Raw genomic sequence first — 19,087 nt, 5'->3', positions numbered from 1 at the left:
TACTTTGAAGGGATATTGTACGTACTCTATCTATATAGGTACATATCCATGTTGTTTCCCTTTTTAGAATGTAAATTTCTTTAGGGCAGAGACTAATTCATTCTTATATCTGTATCACTAACACTTAGAGATGCTGTATCTAGCATAGTGTCTTATAAGTAGGAGTTAAATTAAATGGTAATTGCTTGCTTGATCATAATGCAAAAATATAAGCATGACTGATCTGCACAGTGTTTCCTAACTCTGTATCAGCTGTAGTGTAGCAAAAGCCAGAAAAAGCTGCATCAAAATGTCATTTCAGTCCTGCCCACAGGAACCAAGAGATTTAAAAGAACTGGATAAATACACTTCAACAATGATACTATATGAGGATGTATTCTGATGGAAGTGGATTTCTTTGACAAAGAGACCTAACTCAGTTTCAATTGATAAATGATTGACAGACGCAACTACACCCAAAGAAAGAACACTGGCAAATGAATGTAAACTAATTTCATTTTTGTTTTTCTTCCCGGGTTATTTTTACCTTCTGAATCCAATTCTCTCTGTGCAACAAGAGAACTGTTTGGTTCTGCAAACATATATTGTATCTAGGATATATTGCAACATATTTAACATATATAGGACTGCTTGCCATCTAGGGGAGGGGGTGGAGGGAGAGAGGGGGAAAATCGGAACAGAAGCGAGTACAAGGGATACTGTTGTAAAAAAAAAAAAAAAAATGACCCTGGCATGGGTTCTGTCAATAAAAAGTTATTATAAAATTAAAAAAAAAAGAACTGGATAAATAAATGAGAAAAAAGATTTCTTGTTCGTTGCATATACATTATATTTCTCCCCCCCCCCCAAAAAAAAAAAAAAACCCTCTTCAAATGGCCTTTAAAGTGATTTAAAGGGGCAGCTAGATGGCACATTCGATAGAGCACTAACCCTGAAGTCAGGAGGACTTGAGTTCAAATTTGGCCTCAGACACTTAACACTTCCTAGCTGCATCAAAGTCCCAATTGCTGCATCAAATAAACAAACAAACAAATAAATAAAGTGAGTTAAATTCAGCTTAGTGGTACAAAAGTGATTTTTATTAGTAAAGCATAAGACATAGAAATAGTGAGTTTTTAAAAACAGTTCTTTTAAAAAAGTCATTCTGATGTCATTCCCAGTTTATGACTTAGAAATTTTTTAGCTTGTAAACAAGATAGTTAGATGTTGTTTTATATTCATACCTGTATGCTTTGCATACTCTGTAGATGTCCTTGTCATAAAGGATAAACAGTGGTACTGTTTCTTGTACCTGATTCCAAATTTGTATCTGATAAGGGATGCCTTGTTTTTCTCACTATCACCAGTTTTTGCTTTTATGATAAAAAATAGATTAAATGCCCCACTAGTCCCTAAAATATTTTAAAATGTATGCAGTCTAATAAAAATTCTGAGAATAGTATTTTTATTTATAAATACAAATAACTTTGTATTTACAATAATTATTTAATGTTTTAAAAAAGTTAATCACATTAAAAATATTGCTGGGCTTGTGAATATATCATCATCTTTTTTTTTTGTATTTACAATAATTTTTTAATGTTTTAAAAAAGTTAATCACATTAAAAACATTGCTGGGCTTGTGAATATATCATCATCTTTGACATAAATGTTGAGACCTTCTTCTTCTTCATTTGTCATCATCATATTTTGGGGTGGAAATGACTGGGACAAAAAAAAAAAAGATGGGGAAGGGATCTGTTGACCTGTGGGAGTCAGTGAGTTGTGAGTGATGGGAGGTTATTCCATTAAAAAAAATCCCCTTCTTTAAATGGGGAGAAGGAGCATGGCAGTATTAACTGAAGGATTTAATCATTTGGTGTCCATTGATTGATGTAGTCTGCCTTTTGTTCTGAAAACAGACAAGAGTGTAGTTAGACCACTACTTCGAGAAGAATGAAAACTAAGTGTATTGGGAATCAGAAGGACTTAGTACTGAACCTAACTGCTACTTGTTAGCTTTAGCAAGGGACTTGCTTTCTCTGGGCTGCAGTTTCACTATCTGTGAAGGAACTTCTCTTCTAGTTTTAGTTTCTTTGATCTTAATAAGATCTCTAAGTTGAATTTATTTAGAGGATTACATGACATATGAATGTATGAAAGTAAACATAATAGCAACTAGGTAACACAGTGGAGAGAGCATTGATTCTAGAGTTAGAAAAGCCTGAATTCAAAATTGACTCCAAACACTAACTGTATGACCCTGAATAAGTCACTTCACTATGTGCTTCAGTTTCCTCATCTGTAAAATGAGTTGGAGAAGGAAATGGCAAGCCACTCCAGTATCTTTGCCAAGAAAACTCTAAATGGCGTCATGAGGAGTCTGATTTGACTAAAATGACACATCAGCAAACATAAATTGGACCAAACATGCAAAAAAATCAAGCAGTCTGCTAAAATCTGAAAGAATACAAGAAGAAAGATGATCCAGATTTTCCAGCTCTTGAGCCACCTAACAAACTGTTAAGTGATCTCACTCTACAAAGCAGTAGCTAATATTTAAATAATTGTGCAGAGCAATGTATTAAGTTCTGACAGAGAAGACCTTGAACCTTATAAAACAGTTACCACTGGTCTGAGTTCTCACCTGGAATGCACAGGACATAGAGCGGATCTACCTTCTGATGATGAAGTCATAATGTATATACTTATTATAGGCCTGTATATAATAGCTTGCAACTAACAGGAGGGCAGGCACAACCAGCAGATTCATTCATTATGGATCTCTTTAACCTGCTATACCCAAGACCTATGGTCTGTGCATCCCTGAAAATGTACTCCACCCTAGGAAGCCCACCATTTTATTAGCTTAGGCAGAAGCTCTTATTTAACTTCATTGGGCAGAGAAGGGTAATCAGATATAAATCTAATTATTTCTCACTTCACATGAACTAGGATTAAGTTGGTGTTTAGTTTTGTGAGAAACAAGGTTCCTGGGAGATAATGGGTATGGAAGTTCCATAGACAAGAAGAGATACATGTGGCCCTTTTTAAAATTCAGGGACGCTTCTTTTTCCTAGAAAAGATGGAATTTTCAGAGATGCTGAGGAAACTTGTTTTATAAAGAGTATGCCAGAATACAAGAATTAGCTATTCAGAGAATCATAAAAGTAAGAAATTCATTCTTATTCCTGAGCAGCTTAGAGCAAAAGAAAAAGAGGTTAAGATTTCTGATTTTTTTTTTTTTTTTTAAATTCTGGGCAATTGGTCTAGAAACTCTTAAGTACAAAATAATAGGAAACTTCAAAGGAAGTGGTTTAGTTAACTAATAAAAGCAAGAGATAACAGCTGTTCCCAGTACTGTATTGCTACCCACAGAATGTTGAAAGACCTAAAGAAAAGTTCCCAATGTATTGAACAGATTCTCTATAGAGACATTATGGGAAAGTGTGGACAAGAGCCACATAATGAGAATCCATGGATGTAATGTGCTATACTGATGGAGAGAGAAATGCCTATGCTAGCGAGTATATCAAAGTATTGAAATATTAGTACAAAATATATAGCCATTTTAAAAGCAGATCTAGAGGGGGAAAAAACAGACCATAAGAAGAAACTGCTATAATCTTTCATCAATGACTGATTAGTAGGATGGTATAGGAATATATATATATATATATATATATATATATATATATAGAGAGAGAGAGAGAGAGAGAGAGAGAGAGAGAGAGAGAGAGAGAGAGGTATTTCTATTTTCCCTATATGATATTGTACTTGCCATTCATAATAAAAATGGGCTCATATTATGATCTCTGAAAGTAGTTGACTGCCTATAGAGTGGAAGCTTATGTTCTATTCTACAATAGACATCTAACTGGTTTTGACCTTGTAATCTTTTGCCAGTTGACACCAGAGACCCAGCCTCAAGAAGAAGAAGAACAGGAAGCCTGGGTCAACGCCTTGCTCGGAAGAATATTTTGGGACTTTCTAGGAGAGAAATATTGGTCTCACTTAGTGTCAAAGAAAATCCAAATGAAACTCAGTAAAATAAAGGTATTATTTTCATGCAGAATAATATTCTCTATAGTTCAATTTCATTTTGCGAAGATTTCCATCCTCCCAATACAAAACTTTTGTACTATAATCTCCTAAATGACCAAAGCCAAAAAGTTAATAATGCTAGTCCCATACTGTAGGTTAAAGGTAATTATGATCAGAGTCTTGCAAGAAGGAGAGCATGTAGTCCAGTTTCAGCTCTACCTCACTCTCCTGTACAGTGAGGAACCTAATCATCACTATTGATACAGTGTCTTAGGATGAAAAAAGGATCCATCCTATTTCAGTATTACCTCTGCCACTAGCAAAGTGAAGGACAGGTCAGTTCCTGTTCTTCAAAGGCAGCAAGATGTGGTGAAAGGCATTTACTGAACTTGAATTCTGGAAAAAACTCAAGTTCAAATCCCACTTCAAGATACCTTTACTTTGTGTCCCCTGGAAAGTCATTGAACCTCTTTAAAGCTTCCTTTCCTTATCTATAAAAAGATGATGATACATACTGTGTCTGCATCATGTGGTGGCTCTGAAGGTCAGATGGGACAATATATAGAAAGTGTTTTACAAAGTTTCAAGTACTGTTATCAATGACAACTATTATTTTAAGTCCCTTCTCTGGTTTCATTTTATCTGTGTCTGTAAAATGAGAGGTTTGTATTAGATGATCTCTGGGGTCTTTTCCAGCTCTGACAGTGATAAAGGATGATAAATACTTGTGGAAGGAATATCTGTTCTGTACTTTTAATCTTACTCCTCCTTCCAAGGAGTGATTCTCTTATCTTTTTAACAGTTTTTTTCCCCTATGGGCAGACAGCGCTTAATTATCCTCTCTAGTTGAGGGGAGTAATAACATAGAGAATCTAACACATGTTTGGCTTTGGAAAAATTCTGTGTTTACCACAGGTTAATTTAGCTTACATAATTCCTTTTTTGGGGGGAGGGGGAGAGAGAGCTAATGTTGAGATTCTCCTCTTCTGCCTCCTCATGACATGGGAGGATACCCAGGATTCTCAGAGACTGTACTAGTCAGCCACAAGAGCTGGAAAAAGCAGCAGTACTTAAAGGGGAAGAAAGGAGGGAGGACTATACCTGAGACCTGGTTTTTTCAGTGGCAAAAGTAATGCTTTCTACTAATGTAGATTGGAACTTCTGTAACTCAGAGTAGTAGCCATGGTAGCAATATTAGCATTTATACAGTTTTTTAAGATCTACAAAGCACTTTACATATATTATCTCATTAATTCTCACAACAGCCCTGGGAAGAAGGTGCTATCATTATCCCCATTTTACAGATGAGCAAGCTGAGACAAATAGGGACTCAGAGTCACATGGCTAAGGCAGAAATTACACTTTGTTAACAATATCCATTGTGCCACTTGATGACTCTAGTTTTAAAGAGTTGTCCATCCCATTGGACAAGGAAATGGAAGCCTTGAGAAATTATAGTAGCCATGATAGTGATATTAGATAACAACCCTGTCATTGAAAATTTGTCTCGTGGGCAAATGTCCCCTGAATCTTCTTCACTCCTACCATTCCTAACCTATAAGTTCATGGGGAGCTTGATTCCTCCTTATCTTAGCAAAATATAGGAAAATAATGGTTAAGTTTTCTAATTTGTCTCCTTCCTTTGTCCACTTCCTTCCTAGCTCCCATACTTTATGAATGAGCTAACACTGACGGAACTTGACATGGGAGTAGCTGTGCCAAAAATCCTTCAGGCCTTCAAACCATACATTGATCACCAAGGTAATTTTCGTTTAATGTAAGAGGTGAGGGTTGTCTGTGCTGGCTGCAGGATTTCTGCATGAACGTCAGATTGCATTTTAAGGTAGTAGGATTTCAGTTTTTGAAAGAAACATGTAGGTATGTTCTTAACTAGTTGATTATTTTTGATATTAAGACAAAATTCACCTTTAAAAACATCCAAACCCTCTTAAGTTAGAGAAAGATCTTCAGGTATCTGATTTATAGAATATAGCAGTTATGCTATTTCCATCATTCTTGGGGAAAGAAAGAGGGGGTGGGAGCCAGATGGTAATAAAAGGTATTTTTGATAATAATGATGGTTTAATAATGGGAGGTAGCATAGCATAATGGAAAGGTGACCAGTCCCGGAGTCAGGAACCCCTGTGTCCACATCTGGCCTCTGACATATTCAAGTTGTGTAACTGGGAACAAGTTGCTTAGATTACCACTGGAATCAGGGAACTCGCTATTGTTTAAATTTTTTTTGCATAATATTAAAAAACAGTATTTATATTTTGGGACAGCCATGTGAACATTTTTCAGAATTTAGCTGAATCTAGTACAGTAAAACTTAATCCATATAGAATGTTTGTTTTTTTCCCCCCTGCTTGAGGCTCTTTATTTATAATGCCTCCAAAGTTACATTAGGAGCTAGATGTGTTTTGGCATGGTTATTATTTCATTTGTGAGCTATCTAACATTTTAAAATAATATATGCAATTCCTTAAAATGTCATTTCATTTTATTTTTGTGATTTTTCTCCCCAAAGATGTTGAGAAGCTGTATTATACCAAAAACATGTTTATGCATATGAGTAAAAAGTGAATCTAGAAAAGAAGCATGTTCAGTTTATCCAAAAGTAGCCTTTTAAGCAACAGTGGCATTATATATATATTCAAGGAAATTGTTATCTTCCACCATCTGAGTTCACAATTTTTGCATCATTTAAAAAAAAATCAACATAGCTAATTAATTTGTAGTATTTATTTATATTGTTATTTCTCAAAATTCAGATAAACATATTAAAACATGTATTACATGGGACTTAATGCTATATAATGCTTATTATCCTAAAAATGTTTATTTTGAAATACCCCCCCAAAACTTGGAGACTATCTGGGGTATCACACTTAACTTTCAATGGGCTAAGAATCTGGTTGTTTGGAACCAGTCTACAGATAACTATCAGTTCTGTCATTTAGGAGATCTGTCTATTCTCACTGGGTTAAACAATCATGGATCCAAATGAATTAAGAGATTCACATACATAATGAATGCTTTTCCAGTCATCACCCAACCTGGGGATTCCAAGTGAGAAAATTCCTTCCACCTACCACCTGTTCTTTTGAAGGGTTAGCTGTCCTGAAAAGGATTACATGATTTGCCCAGAGCTCCACAGCCAATATGTATCAGTCAGGTGGGAGCCCAAGGCTTCCAGAATTGAGGCAAACTCTGAATGATTAAGAAAAGATACACATCTGTTAGTGAACCAGTGCTTTGATCTTGGGGCTAAAATAACGCAAAAAGCATGGGAAAATACTCATTAAACATATGCTTCAAATTTTTCAGAAGTGATTTTTTTTTTTTAGTGAATATTCTCTTTATATATCTAAATCTTCTGTGTTGCATTAAAAAAAAAAAAAACTTCCACAATTTATGATTTCAGATTAAATTGTTGAATTGGATTAGATATTGATAAATTAATACAAGTTGTTTCTGGTATATTTGTACTGTAATGCAGATTACATTATTATAGGAGTTTTTCACTTTATATAGGTGTATATGTTTATTTCCATAAATAGAAAGAAAAATAAACTAGTTTTCTTCCCTTTCTCTGATATGATCTAATCCTTCAAAGATTGCCTTCTCTGTTTTAGCTAGAGCCAAATTATTAATTAATCATCAACCTTCTGAGTTTGTGACCAGCAGAGGGACACCCTTTTAAAGTAGCTAATGATTTTTAAAGTGGGTATTCTTTAAAAATGCAGTATTTTACAAATCCTTAGAGGTCTTCTAAAACTGTGTGCATTTTTTTAATTAGTAGCATTTTCTAGTGGAGACAGGACCAGAGAAGGGGGCTAACAATTCTTTGGAAAGATCCTGTAATAACCAGCATTTGTACAGTGCTTTAAAGTTTGCAAAGCACTTTAAGTCATTTGATCCTCACAACATGCCTGTGAAGTAAATAACATCCCTATTTTACACTTGAAGAAGCTGAGGTCCAGAAGAACTAATTGATTTCACCACTGTCACATGCATAATTATGTCTGAGGCAATATTTGAATTCAGGTTTTCCTGATACCAAGACGAACAAGCACTCTACAAGCCACTTTGCTTCCCCTCTGAATTCTTATTGAATATATAGCATGTAAAAATTGTCCTATTGGAAATGAATGATAGTCACCATATATAATTTGCAGACTTTACGTTATTTCTTGATATGAATCTTTGAAGAAATTAATTCTTCTTTAGAGAACTATTGGAACTAACTTCCAGTTAGTGAATGTTCTCTTTATATATCTAAGTCTTCTGTGTTGCATTAAAAAAAAAAAAAAAAAAAAACCCTTCCACAATTTATGATTTCAGATTAAATTGTTGAATTGGATTAGATATTGATAAATTAATACAATGTAGTCTGCAGACTACATTATTATAGGAGTTTTTCACTTTATATAAGTATATGTGTTTATTTCCATAAATAGAAAGAAAAATAAACTAGTTTTCTTCCCTTTCTCTGATATGATCTAATCCTTCAAAGATTGCCTTCTCTGTTTTAGCTAGAGCCAAATTATTAATTAATCATCAACCTTCTGAGTTTGTGACCAGCAGAGGGACACCCTTTTAAAGTAGCTAATGATTTTTAAAGTGGGTATTCTTTAAAAATGCAGTATTTTACAAATCCTTAGAGGTCTTCTAAAACTGTGTGCATTTTTTTAATTAGTAGCATTTTCTAGTGGAGACAGGACCAGAGAAGGGGGCTAACAATTCTTTGGAAAGATCCTGTAATAACCAGCATTTGTACAGTGCTTTAAAGTTTGCAAAGCACTTTAAGTCATTTGATCCTCACAACATGCCTGTGAAGTAAATAACATCCCTATTTTACACTTGAAGAAGCTGAGGTCCAGAAGAACTAATTGATTTCACCACTGTCACATGCATAATTATGTCTGAGGCAATATTTGAATTCAGGTTTTCCTGATACCAAGACGAACAAGCACTCTACAAGCCACTTTGCTTCCCCTCTGAATTCTTATTGAATATATAGCATGTAAAAATTGTCCTATTGGAAATGAATGATAGTCACCATATATAATTTGCAGACTTTACGTTATTTCTTGATATGAATCTTTGAAGAAATTAATTCTTCTTTAGAGAACTATTGGAACTAACTTCCAGTTAGTGAATGTTCTCTTTATATATCTAAGTCTTCTGTGTTGCATTAAAAAAAAAAAAAAAAAAAAACCCTTCCACAATTTATGATTTCAGATTAAATTGTTGAATTGGATTAGATATTGATAAATTAATACAATGTAGTCTGCAGACTACATTATTATAGGAGTTTTTTCACTTTATATAAGTATATGTGTTTATTTCCATAAATAGAAAGAAAAGTGTAAGTAAACCTTGACTCTAAGGGAGTTATTACTTTGGATAGATAAGACTTTAGATCCAGTTTATTTCTGTATTTGCTTGCTTATTGGTATTTCTTTTTTTATTAGATAAATTGCTCTGGAAAGATTAGAAGATTAAATTTGGTTTTAGTTTACATTGGAATGTTTGACCAAAGGTAGAAGTATCCTCTCTGATTCCTGGTGTATATATTTAATTTGATGGGGGAAATAGGCGCATCCAAAGTTCTTGTGCATGGCTGATGAGAGACAGATTTTAGGAACTGAAATTCTGGGGGAAGCCACGATGTTGGAAGAGAAAAACAGGGATTGGAATGAAAAAGAAAATTGACACAGGGAGGATCTTGAAATTGCCTTGAAGTATGACAGCAACAAAGATCTGGACAAGACTGAGAGTATAAGCAGTTGAGGCAATGTGAGAGTCAGAAAGTTGCAGTGGCTCCTCATGCCATGTGGAAAGAAAGCAGTCAGTCACCCTTGGAAATTGTGCCAAGTGATCTTGGTCTTTTAAGAAGGAAGTTAGGTTTAAGTCAAATGAAAGGTAAATAAGAGAAAACAAGTCTAAGATGAGGAGAAGTTGGTTCTATAGTGTAATGGAAAGGGGCTTGGATGTAAGGGCAGAAGACCTAAGTCAAGTTACTTTCTTTGATGACTTTAAGCAGGTCATCTAAATTCTGAATCTTAACTAGAAAAGAAGGTTGGGCTTTTAAGTTCCCTTTCAGCTCTTAATCTGTGATGTCTTAATAATAGTAGAGAAGGGAGAAGGGAAATAGTAGGAGACAGAGACTTAGGAAGGCCCGTGCGGGATTTACTTTGGGGATTGGCAATAGCAAGAATGTGTCTTAGAACTTGATTCACCAGGCTAGATCACCCCAATGGCAAGGGAACCATAAGAGACACCATTAGACCTGGAGGAATTATAGTTTGGGGGCTAGGCAAGGAACAGGGGAATGCCATTTCAAGGAGCTGAAGTTCCCTGAAGCCTCTGGAAAAATAGCTTTGCACTCATTTGCATAGACTTCACTAATAAGAATTAACTTACCTTGTTCCAACCAATCTTGTGACATAAATGTTCTAAATGAACAACACTACATCCATTTTCCTCTTGGTTTTTTTTTTCCTTTTGTTCTTGTGACTTGGTACTGAATTTAGTTTGTGCTAACTGAATAGTTCAGAGAAATGAAGCTAAAAATGACCAAAGTCCTCTGAGCTCTTGATTTGCAGTTAGAGGACCCAGAGTTTAAATGCCATATCTTCTACTTATTCTCTGAACAATGCTAGATAAGTCCTCAATTTTCTTAATTCTTACACATGTAGGGGGTGGATAAGATCATCCCTAAAGCCTCTGCTAACTCTAAATATGTGCTCTTAATGAATTTCGCAGCATATGTTGCAGTTTGCCATTTCCTTTTAGACAAGGCACAGATGAGGAAACCGAGGCAAACAATATGCTTACTCAAAGACTGAGAGCTAGTTGAGTGCCTGAGGCAAGATTTGAACTCCTAGCTCTTCAAGGTCTGTGCTCCTTACTGCCAACATGGCATTTGCTGCCTTATTTAGATAATACTTTTGTTTTAACATACAGTGGCGATTCCTGAAGAGACTACAACAATGATAGTGCAAGATTGACTAAGTCATTCATACTGAAAATGGAAAAACAATTGATTCTCTTATTCTAATTTTTTTATATTACTTGATTGGAGACAGCTGCAGCTTGGTGGTTTTTAGTTAAATGTTGTATAAAAATCCTTTACACTTGTAAGAGTTTTTAAAAAATTAGTAATTACATATGTTTAGTAACACTTGATTCCGTGTGGGTTAGAAAGATTCTACTCATGAAATGTTCTTATGTCCGCATTTTTAATTCACATTCTTGTTCCATTTATCCCTGATAGAAAAGCAGCCTTTCTTGTCATTGTTAATTTTGTTGTGAAATCATTCAGATTCAGCTTGTGCTGAGTCACTAGTTACATAACCAGTAGAGCTCAGCTGTCAAAGTCACATGTGATCACATTTTCAGGGTGCTTTTCACCTACTGTATTATGTCAGTGAAGAAATTTGGTCTTTATTTGTACCTGGTGTGAAAATAGATAGCCTTCATGGGAAACGAAGAAAGTTATTATAGTCATTAGAATGACTTGCTGTGACTCAGTAATATAGGATCCATAGATTTAGAGCTAGAAATGATCCCAGTGGTCCCCTTTTACATGTAGAAAAACCAAGGCAATATCTTTTATTAAAGATTCTTAAGCCTTCATCCACTCACTTATTTCTTTCATATTTCAATGGATCTGTGATTTTATCAATGTGGGTGTCCTTCCCAGTAAAGCATCCCGTGTCTATCTTGTCCAGAGAAGCATTTGTGATATGCTGAGAAGAATAAGAGACCTGGATTCAGATTCTGTCTCTATGATTCACTGCTAAGGTGACTTCTCTGTTTCTCAGTTTCCTCATCTTTAAAATTTCAAGCATCAGACTAAAAGGTCTTAAAGATCCCTTCCAGCATTCAGCTGGTGATATTACATTATTTACCTCATTCCTCTAGGGGAGCTCAGGGCCTTTCTGTGACTTCCACGGGTCTCCATGCAGCACATGAGCTCACTCAGCCTTTATAATAAGACCTATTTATGTCTGATCAGAGCATTCCAAACTCATGTTGTTCTGATCAACCACAGTGGTTGATCTAACTTGACTCTAATGATGTTATTTTGGTTCTCTTCAAGAACAAATAACAACCAACTGAAGTTCATCTCCTACTTCTGTTTAAATGTCCTGTGTCAAAAGAATGTTGATAAAATGTTAACAACTAATGTCAGGTTAATTATAGAGCCAGGAGTAACACTAGGTATATGTAGACCTCCTTAACTGGTAGGTAGATTCTTACCTCTGTGAAAGAACATGAGAAGTAGATGATCTCACTTTCCAGGTCTAATATTCTGTGAACTCATGAGATGCTCTCCATTTGAATTATATTCATTGCCAGTGGTGCAGTTTAAGTGGCAGAACCTTATTTACAACCATTTTTGAAGAGTTTAGTGTCTTAGGGTTATTATCGTGTCCATTACCGTGGACTTTTTCTAAAGAAACTAAGAGAGAAAGATTGACTCTTTCCTTCTAATTTCATTGTTCAGAAAAAAATTGTGATTCTCAAATCTTAAGAATCCTAGTGATATTTAGTCTTATTCATGGCTTTTCTTACCCACCCCCTCTTTTTTAAAGAACTTTAGTCAGTGAACTGAGGGGTCAAGAAGCTGGGATTCTAATCTTCATTCTGTCACTAACTTTCTGCAGTCTTAGGTGAAGAATCATATACCTCCTTTGGGCCTGTTTCTTTTCTGCAAGCTGTGAAGGAAATTAACTCAGTGATCTTTTTCTAGCTTAAAAAAAAAATCTCTTTTCTTCATCAATGTCAGTAGAGCCATCTCCTTTATACTGTAACATCAAAATTTCCTGTAGACTTCATGGGGAAGTAAGAGAGGAAAGAAGAGAGTGATGGTAGAATCTCCTACCATCTTCTCTATGTTGAGTTCTCTTCTATTACTCTGTTATTTGGGGAAAGTTTTTAATATCCATGCTTCACTTCTCCATCTTGGAACTTAAGTAGAATTAACTGTAATAAACAGTTGACCTCTCAGAACCCATTTCTTTTAGGGCCCATGGCAGGGATTTTGTGCATATCTTGTTTTTAAAACAAACAACCAAAAAAAACAAAACAAAACCTAGCTATTCGTAGTGTCTATCCTGCAACATTCTTAACTAGGAATTATTTTATCTTCTTTATTTAAAAAGACTTTGGGGCAGAGATTTGGCTATACTGCTGGATAGAATGCAGTTTCTACACTATAAACCATACCTGGGAAAAGTCTTAAAAGAATTGAATATCTATCATAGGCTAGTTCTGTCCCCCACATTTTGAGATAATTTCACCGAAGTAAGATATTGTAGTAGTATAGATAAAATATTTATTAACCTTGGAATCAAAAAGGCCTGAGTTGAAATCTAGCCTCCAACATTTAATAGCTATGTAACCATGAGCAAGTCATTTGACCTTTTGAATAGAGCCTCAGTTTTCTTATCTATAAAACAGACATAATGATACCTAATAATACCTACCTCTCAGGATTATTGTGGGAATCAAGTTAGGTAATTGTGTAAATGACTTTGCAAATTTCAGAGCAGAATAAAAATGTCATATTTTATTATGTTAATAATAATGTCAATATGTACCATTAACCCATCAACTCTTGTTTATCTGTGGCAGATAGGACTAACATTTAATGTTTAACCCCCAATAAGAAGGCTCTTATCAAACTCCTCTCTATATTTACTATGTATTTTCTCTATAAGTCCTGCATTTGTTTAATGAGACCAAGTTGTCTCATTCTAATAGAACAAGTTCCTTGAAGGCAGATAGAGTCCCATTTTATATTTGTAATGCTAATACCAAACACAGTGTGTGGCCCAGAAATTCTTTTTAATTGATAATACTTTATGAGTGAATCCATTGTTTATATTGTCAAAACTAAACTTTAAATATAATTGGTTGAATTCGGTTCTAAAATCAAAGCTTCTGTTTAGCATGTTGACAAGATAAGCAAATTATCAATTTATTAATCTGATACTTATAATACTAGTGCTTTTTAAATGTGGAGAGTTTATATCGATTGTCATTTTGAATGCCACAGACTTCAGAAAATAACTTTCATATTTTATATTAACACTTTAGGGCTCTGGATTGATTTGGAAATGTCTTACAATGGGCCCTTTCTGATGACACTAGAGACCAAAATGAATTTGACCAAACTGGGTAAAGAGCCTCTTGTTGAAGCCTTCAGAGTTGGAGAAATTGGCAAAGAAGGGTAAGGGATGATTTGAATTTAATAAGAAATATCCACCATTTAGTTTGATTGTTTGAATAATTTAGTTCCATTTTTAAAGCATATTATGTATTGACATTTAATTCATTGTTTAGATGGAGGGTTTTGGATGGTCATTCTATTTTATGAATTCTAATGAACCTATTTCATTTTATAGTTCTATGAATTCTCACTAAGTAGCAAGCAAGAGACTTGATATGGTTGATTGCCTTTCAGAAAATCAATCCCTTTTTATTTTTATATCACATTCCTGTTCATCATACCCGGTGAATCTTCCCTTGAAACAAAGATTTAAAAATAATAAGAAAGAACAGTTGTATAAAACCAACCAACATATTAATGAACTGAGTTCTTTGGTATAGGTTCAAGTCCTTTTGTCCTAGAAATAAGGGGGTTTGCACCCCTATTTTTTATCATATCAAGATAATTCTTTTGTCAGACATATTTCTGTATTTGGCAGAATGTGCAATATTTCATATTTAAAGAAGCCTACACACAAATCCTCTAATACAAAGAGGGAGTTGGATTTTCTCAACTCTTTTCCTGGATCCAATTTGGTCATTATAATTGTATAGCATTCTTTTTCATTTCATTGGCCTCTCCATTTACATTATTATCATTGTGTACATCATTTTCCTGGTTCAGCTTATTTCCTTCTGCATCAGTTCCTGTAAGTCTTCTCATGATTCAGAATTCTTCATTTTCTTCATTTCTCATGATGCTATAATATTCTGTTACATTTAACACAATGTGTTTAGCCACTCAGTAATCAATGGGCATTTACTTTGTTTCTTTTTCTTTGCTATCACAGAAAGTGCTACAATGAATATTTTGACTTACACAAGATCTTTCTTTCTGTCTTGACCCTCTTGAATTAAAGATTGCATTGTTTTTCGATGGCAGTTTATCATTTACCTGTGATTGAATGTTTGCAAATTGGAGGTCCAAGTCAGTGAGGTTTGGTTGATTTTTAATGAAAACTCTAAACAGTTAACATTTCACACAAATGTTACTTTACCTTTATAAGTTTATGTATTAAGCAGTTTCATTCATTATTAGAAATATTTTAGGTAACATTGTGTTAAGAATTGCTTTGAGATATTTGAATTTGTTTCTGTCATTATTGCCTATTTTTCTTTTAAGTTTTATTAATGCTTTTTTACATTGTTCTCATTCCCCAAAGACTCTTCTCCTCTCTTGTAAAACCTTCCCTTCTAACAAAGAAGTTAAACCAAACAGAGTAACCCATGGATTATATCAGACTACAGACATCATTTGGCATCTCTAGTTCACTACCTCTTTGCCAAAAGGAGGGATTATTTGTTTATGACTTCTTTTGTTCTGAGAACATGCCTGTTTTAGGAAAGCTTATGTACACAGTGAAATCAACCACAGATTTGCTACTTTAGGCACTTGCATTGATAAAGGCCTCAAAGAACTACATATTTTCATTTCTAAAAGGGGTATGATCTGTAGGCTGATCTATATGAGTTACGCCCTGGAACTGGACTGGGCCCTAATCCAATCAAGCTTTGACCTTAAAAGAATTGACCCTGGGTCTGAATAACTTCAAAAACTTCAAAACCTGGAGTCGGAATCCTTAGCTCCACATCTTTTTTAGTCCCTTGAGCTTCCTTTTATGCTGGTTAAGCATGCTTAAGGCTAAAACTCAAGGTTATTGGGTTTTGTTTACTTATGAACCCAGTATAAATGCTATTCTTCAGAAATATTCCAACAGATAAACTTGGGTCAGGGGAGTGGGGGAAGGCAGGGGAGATCATGCAATTGAGAATGTGCTTATTTTACTTCAGTGATTGTGGTGCAAGTAGGTTATTTAAACCCTATTTCTAGTGTAACAGCTACAGCATTGCACCTACTGTTTCTCATCTAACTTCTATCTGTGCTATTTTCCCTTCATTCCTTTCTGCTGTTGTGTTATATAATGTGTTTGGATTCGGCAATCTGTGGATTTGTATTTCCTGGTGAGTGGTATTTATCAATGTAGCATTTCATTCCCTGTGAGTGCTGAGTCTTGTCAGTCTGAACCCATCTTAAAGAGGTTTCTCTCCCCCTTCCTTCCCCCCCATCACCTTCTTAGAAATAAAGACATCAAACCAGAAGCTTCAGAGCACTTAGATTGGGGGGATATTTGGAAATTTTTTCTAGCACCTCTGACTTTTACTGGTTTTGTGAGCCTGAAGATTTCACTTAATCTTTCAGTGCTTTGGATATTGCTCTAAGATAGTAAATTGCTGAGAAGGTGCCAAAGTGCATTGATATAGGGAGAGAGTGCCCTCATGTGAGCTGCCTATATCAATGAAATCCTAACTCTAGTCCCTATCCTATCCCTAGTCCTTCTACTATCATTGCATTACATCTGAACAGGGATCAGTATCTCCCTAATTTCTTAAAAATGGCCAAATGTATTGGACTTTGCCTAGGATTTCTTTTGCATTTTTACAAGTAGAATTACATTATCATTGGAAATCTCGGGCAATTCTGTGTTTCTAACAGAGTGATCTAAAGCAGTGGTCTTGAAAGTGAACTGTGCAAGACAATCCATGAGGGTGTAGGAAAAAAAATAACTCAAACTTCTATTTTTTTTTTAATTTAAAAAATTAATATCTCAATTTACCCTCATTTGATCCACGTCAGATAGTTATATGTTGGTTGGTTCAGATGAGTCAGCCCTGTCCCTACCCTCATTATTCACTCCCAAACCAGCTCCTGCCTTGAATTTCATTCTTATCACTCTTCACTGTTATGCCCATTCCACATTTCCATCATAGCATCTCAGATTGGGGGGGAGGGGGGAGGTAAGTTCACAGGGAATACATTAGGCAGGATTATGTTCTCTATTTGTTTAGTTCCTGTCAAGGAAGTTGGCAAAAGGTTGGCCCTTTTGTCTAGAAGTTTAGGTAGGTTGATTTGCTCATTTGATAGAAGGAGCTGCTGAAATTAAAGATTAAATTAGATAAGATAAAGTATTTAGCAAATTTATTATGTGGTAAACACTGTACTAAACTGCTGTGTATACACATCCCAGGAAAAAAAAATACTTCCCTACCCTCAAAAAGTTTATGTTCTTTGGGTAACTAGATGGCACAGTGGATAGAACACGAGTCCTGGAGTTAGGAGGATCGGAGTTCAAATCTGACCTCAAACACTTAACACTTCCTAACTATGTGTGTGACCTTGGGCAAGTCACTTAACCCAAATGGCCTCACAAAGGAAGGGGAAAAAGCTTATGTTCTAGAAGTGAATGCAAGGGATAATGCTGTAAAAAATTACCCTGGCATGTGTTCTATCAATAAAAAGTTATTTTAAAAAAAAAAAAAAAGCTTATGTTCTAATAGAGAAAGACCACTCTTAAAAGGGAGCCGAAAAAGGTTACGGAAGAGACAAAAAAATTACATGGTGGGCAAGGTTGAAAAGTCCCGAGTCTCTGAATCTGAGCTAGTAAAAAGAAGGTTAAACATTTCTAGATGTGAGTTGTAGTGAGTGATGTCCTTATTTTTCTTGGTCCTCTTTTCCCTAGTCACTTTGAGTTCTCTTCCTCCACCTTCCTCCCCAACCTGACTACTTTTTTTTTTCATTTCTTCACTCTGTCCCTTCTAAGACTTAGAATGCTTCACTTGAGAGTAAAGGTGCTGCAAAGGCAGAGCTCTATGATCTGGTGTTGGGAGAGACAACCTCATTTTGCCAATGAAGAAACCAATTTCAAATAAATTGTGACTTATTTAAGGTCGTGAAGACATTAGGTTGAGTATTTGAACCCAAGTTTTCTGACTCCTAAACTAGTGCTTTTTAACATGAATGGACTGAAATATATATAAAAAAAATTAGAGAGTAGAAATTGTATTAGGAAGTTTCACATAAGGCATGTTTTCTGGGCCATGTTAACATGATTTTTCAGAAGTAGACTGTCCTTTTCATACAGATGGGAAATGGATTATAAGTTAATGTTCATAGACATTTGCATTTCAGTATATGAATTTGGTAAGGTAAAGGAGATGTATAAATCTCCATAATCCAATTCAGAAGATTGTTGTTAAATACCTAAATCTGGGTCCTATAGATACAAAGACAAGAGCAAAACCACATTGCCCACTCTCAAGGAGCTCCCATTCTAATGGAAGGAAATAACATATACATTCAAAATAAATAGGGAAGAATTGCATCAGCAATTTTTTGATTTACAAGTTTAATATAATGCGATAAAAAGGTAAAATTCAACCTTTTCACTACCCAGTCATCCTATTGGTTTTAGAAATGGTATTTATTGGGTTCATAGAATTATAATATGTAAATCTTAATTAGCTTGATAGCCATAAGTCAAGTATCAAAATAAAGTCAGACTTTAAAATAAACACAAAATATTTAAAAGTCAAGTTTAAAAAAAAAAAGAAGTCTGTAGCAATGGGTAGAGAACTGGCACTGGAGTCAGTTAAACCTGAGTTCAAATTTGGCCTCAGACACTTAACACTTGCTAGCTGTGTGACCCTAGGCATGTCACTTTACCCCAATTGCCTCACCCCCCTCCCCCCCAAAAAGAAAGAAAGAAAAGGAGAAAAAAATAATGAAGATTATTGCTTTCACTAACAGTATTTTAATAATGATTTTAATTAGAACAAAAAGGGTTTTATAATACCGTTAATAAAATAAAAATCATATTAATTTAAGGTTTCAATTTCTCATCCCTAAAAGTTCCTAGTGCAAAGAAAACACAAGCTTCATGATTCTATCTTGATCCTTTTAGCAATTTGGGAAGAATAGGGCTACTTTTTTCTTTATCTC

At 34.9% G+C, this 19,087-nt stretch overlaps 1 protein-coding gene across 8 annotated transcripts in view; it reads left to right on the top strand.

Moving 5' to 3' along the window:
- TEX2 (testis expressed 2) overlaps positions 1-19,087 on the top strand; it is a 149,015-nt gene that overhangs the window by 114,819 nt on the left and 15,109 nt on the right. For all 8 annotated transcript variants that reach the window (XM_051994975.1, XM_051994976.1, XM_051994972.1 and 5 more), the window contains 3 exons: positions 3,886-4,035; positions 5,685-5,784; positions 14,140-14,272. In XM_051994975.1, coding sequence (XP_051850935.1) covers positions 3,886-4,035; positions 5,685-5,784; positions 14,140-14,272 — 383 coding nt within the window. The remainder of the gene's footprint in view (positions 1-3,885; positions 4,036-5,684; positions 5,785-14,139; positions 14,273-19,087) is intronic.

The sequence above is a fragment of the Antechinus flavipes genome, chromosome 4, assembly GCF_016432865.1.
Source record: "Antechinus flavipes isolate AdamAnt ecotype Samford, QLD, Australia chromosome 4, AdamAnt_v2, whole genome shotgun sequence".
Lineage (NCBI taxonomy): Eukaryota > Metazoa > Chordata > Mammalia > Dasyuromorphia > Dasyuridae > Antechinus > Antechinus flavipes.
Note: the sequence above shows the minus strand (reverse complement) of the source record. Positions and strands in the feature narration are given on the sequence as shown.